Raw genomic sequence first — 4,109 nt, forward strand, 5'->3', positions numbered from 1 at the left:
CTCTGCCGTACAATGCCTCAAATGGTGCCATCCCGATGCTCGTTGGTAATCTGTTATTGTAGGCGAACTCTACTAAATGCAAATGTTCTTCCCAACTTCCTTTGAAATCTATTACACATGCACGGAGCATAGCCTCCAACGTCTGAATCGTCCTCTCGGACCGTCCATCGGTCCGAGGATGATATGCCGTACTAAATTGCAACTTTGTTCCCATGGCATCTTGAAGACTTTTCCAGAAAGTTGCGGTGAATTTAGGATCCCTATTCGACGTAATCGTCACTGGGACTCCATGCGGGTAAACTATTTGGCGCATGTATAACTCTACATATCTATCCATGGCGAAATCCTTTCGCACAGCCGAGAAATGTGCAGACTTGGTCAATCTATCCACGACTATCCAAATCGAATCATGCCCTCTCTGACTCCTTGGTAAACCCATGACGAAATCCATGGTGATATGTTCCCATTTCCACTCGGGAATCTCTAAGGGTTGCAGCATACCACCGGGCTTACAATGTTGTGCTTTCACTTGTTGGCATGTTAAACACTTTGCCACGTGCTTAGCTACATCCACCTTCATTCCGTTCCACCAGTAGTGCTGTCGCAAGTTCTGATACATCTTTGTGCTACCCGGATGAATACTATAGTTACTTCGATGAGCTTCCGACAAAATCCTTTCCTTAAGCTCCTTATCGTTGGGTACGCACAATCGTCCACGAAACTTCAAAATCCGATCCTCGGATACTTGAAAGTCAGGTTTCCTCTTATTTGAATCCATTTCCAAAATCTTTTGGATGTGAGGGTCCGTAGATTGCAATGCCTTAATCCTCTCTTGAATCTCGGGTTCAACCCTCAAAGTAGCCATCAAACTTGAAAGATGACAAACCTCGAACTTAAATTTCGAATCCCTTACTCCTTCAAGTAAAGTCCATTCCTTAACCATCAAATGTACGATGCTTGATTTTCTACTAAGGGCATCCGCTACCTTATTTGCCTTCCTAGGGTGATATAGGATATCACAATCATAATCTTTATGTAATTCCATCCATTGACGTTGCCTCATATTTAGCTCATTTTGGGAAAACAAATACTTCAAGCTTTGATGATCCGTATAGATCTGAAATCTTTTGCCACACAAATAATGCCTCCGGATCTTCAACGCAAAGATAATAGCTGCCAACTCCAAATCATGCGTTGGGTAGTTCATCTCATGAGGTCTTAACTGTCGTGATGCATAAGCAACAACTCTTCCATGTTGCATTAATACGCATCCTAATCCCTTTAGGGACGCGTCACTATAAATCTCATAACCTCCAGGACCGGAAGGAATAGTAAATACTGGTGCGGTCATCAGCTTATGCTTAAGTTCTTGAAAACTCCTTTCACACTTATCTTCCACTCAAACCGCGTTTCCTTCTTAGTCAACCTTGTTAATGGAGTAGCTATTGAGGAGAACTTTTCCACGAACCTTCTGTAGTAACCCGCCAATCCTAGAAAACTTCGAACCTCGGTAATCGACGTTGGTCTTAGCCAATTCATAATCGCTTCAATCTTGGAAGGATCCACTGAGATCCCATCTCCCGAAACTACATGACCAAGGAAAGCTACTTTATTAAGCCAAAACTCGCACTTACTAAACTTAGCATAAAGTGAGTGTTCTCTTAGGGTCAGTAGAACTATCCTCGGATGTTGTTCATGTTCCCCACAAGTCCTTGAGTAAATCAAAATATCATCTATGAATACGATAACAAACCGATCCAAATACTCCCCGAATACTCGATGCATCAAGTCCATAAAAGCGGCTGGGGCATTAGTCAATCCAAACGGCATGATTGTAAACTCATAGTGCCCATACCTCGTCCTAAAAGCCGTCTTACGTATATCCTCCTTTCTAATCCTTAATTGATGGTAACCCATTCTTAAGTCAATCTTGGAGAATACCGACGCTCCTTGCAACCGATCGAACAAATCGTCTATCCTTGGCAACGGATACTTATTCTTGATGGTAACTTGATTCAGCTGCCTATAGTCAATACACAAACGCAATGACCCATCCTTTTTCCTTACGAATAATACTGGTGCTCCCCACGGCGATGTACTTGGACGGATGAATCCTTTGTCCAGCAACTCTTGCATCTGTACCTTTAACTCTTTCGACTACGATAAGGACATCCTATAGGGTGCCTTCGAGATTGGTTCCGTCCCGGGGGCTAACTCAATCATAAACTTTACTTCCCTTTCGGATGGCAATCCCGGTAATTCTTGAGGAAAGACATCGGGAAATTCGTGCACCACAGCTATACCATCTAGCTTAGCCTCTTCGGTTGTCGGATCAACTACAACAGCCAGATAAGCTTCACATCCTTCATCTATCAACTTAGTCACCTCAAGTGACGAGATTAAAGGGATCGAGATTCCTCCTTGACTTCCTGCAAATTCGAATCTAGGGCGACCAATCGGATGGAATTGGATCACCCCGCTACCACAATCCACTACAGCCTTTTGCTTAGCCAACCAATCCATACCAATATTAACATCAAAGTCATACATGGCCAATACTGCTAAGTCTATCGGCTCTTCGCTACCACCAATAACTATCTTACAATTCTGGCATCCTAACGAGACTAGCACCTTATCCTTTAAAGGGGTGGTAACATGCAATATCACATCCAATGGTTTCAATTCCATTTCAGCCAAATCAGCAAATTGTGCAGACATGAAAGAATGCGATGCTCCAGGATCAAATAAGGCATAAGCAGCTTGGTCACATAAAGAAATCTTACCTGTGACCACGCCGGGCGCATTCTCCGCCTCCTTGCACGCCACAACATACCCTTTTCCTTGAGTTGGCGGTCTATTCAGATTAGCCTGCGGGATAGCTCCAACTTGAGGTCCCGCCCGAGATCGTTGCACTTGAAACCGAGTTCCCGTAGCTTGATTCGGGCAATTCCTCTTATGGTGGCCAAGCTGGCCACAACTATAGCATACTCCCATCTTGCATGGGCAAGGCCCATTCCCATGCTTCTGTCCACGTAGCCGACAAGTCCAGTTAGCTTGATACGTTGGCTTCCCAATATTCTTCTTGACAAAAGGGACGAAACGCCTATTGTTAGTCACATGCCTCTTGCCAAAGTGACGATTATCCCTAGCAGGAGTAAATCGTGGTCCAAACGCAATTCCTCTTTCTCTCATGTCCCGTTCTACCAACTGGCCTCTTTCGTACAGCTCATCATAATCCTTCAAATTCGGAAGCACTAGCTGGCTGCGAATATCGGACCTCGGTCCATCTCTAAACCTCCTTGCCCTATCCACGGGGTTCTCAACCATTCTTGGAGCATACTTGGACAATCTGGAGAACTCGGTTTCATATTGATCGATTGTCATCCGATTCTGGCGCAGGTTCCGAAATTCAACCAGCTTACGCTTTTGGGCCGCCTTAGAGAAATACTTTGCATTAAAGGCCTTAGCAAAGGTAGTCCAATTTGGCACAGTGCCTTTAGGGAAAACTCTTCCCTTGGTGGCCTTCCACCAATCATTTGCAATCCCGTGAAGCTGGTAAACTGCTAGGGTTACTTTTTCAGCCTCGGTGCACCCTAAAACTTCAAAGGCCTTTTCTAATTCCTTGATCCATCTAGGGGCGGCCTCGGGATCTCCCTTGCCATCAAACTTGGATGGCTTCAGCTTCATGAATTGTTCTACTAACCGACCCATCAAGCGATTTTCGTTACCATGGGCATTACCACCTCCATTACCCCGACCATTATTTCCATTATTCCCATTGTTCCCATTCGCCATATTCACGGCAAGAATCGCAGCTTCAGCAGCTTAGGTAACATTGGCAGCCCTCTCTTGAGCTTGTTGGGCGACAGTGGCGGCTCGTTCTTCAGCCCGCCTGCCCATCATATTCCTAATCTATTCTAGCGCTCTAAGGACCCCATCTACTCTTGGGTCTTCAACCACTTGTGCTCTTGAGCTAGAGGCTCTTCTTGTACCTCTACCCCGATTGCTCATCCTCGCTAATCTCACCACACCCGAACCACTATAATTCCATCCAGGAATCAGAGACCTAAGCCATCTATTTAAGTGTAGCAGTTCGGGCTACTTATCAC

General features: G+C 45.1%; 1 protein-coding gene across 1 annotated transcript; it reads right to left on the minus strand.

The window, feature by feature from the left end:
• Positions 1-2,157: 2,157 nt before the first annotated feature.
• On the minus strand, positions 2,158-3,795 carry LOC125314636. The gene is made up of 2 exons (XM_048277469.1): positions 3,574-3,795; positions 2,158-3,522 (listed from the first exon to the last, which is right to left on the minus strand). The coding sequence occupies exons 1-2, from the start codon at positions 3,793-3,795 to the stop codon at positions 2,158-2,160; spliced, it is 1,587 nt and encodes a 528-aa protein (XP_048133426.1).
• Positions 3,796-4,109: the final 314 nt, after the last annotated feature.

The sequence above is a fragment of the Rhodamnia argentea genome, chromosome 4, assembly GCF_020921035.1.
Source record: "Rhodamnia argentea isolate NSW1041297 chromosome 4, ASM2092103v1, whole genome shotgun sequence".
NCBI classification, from domain to species: Eukaryota; Viridiplantae; Streptophyta; class Magnoliopsida; order Myrtales; family Myrtaceae; genus Rhodamnia; species Rhodamnia argentea.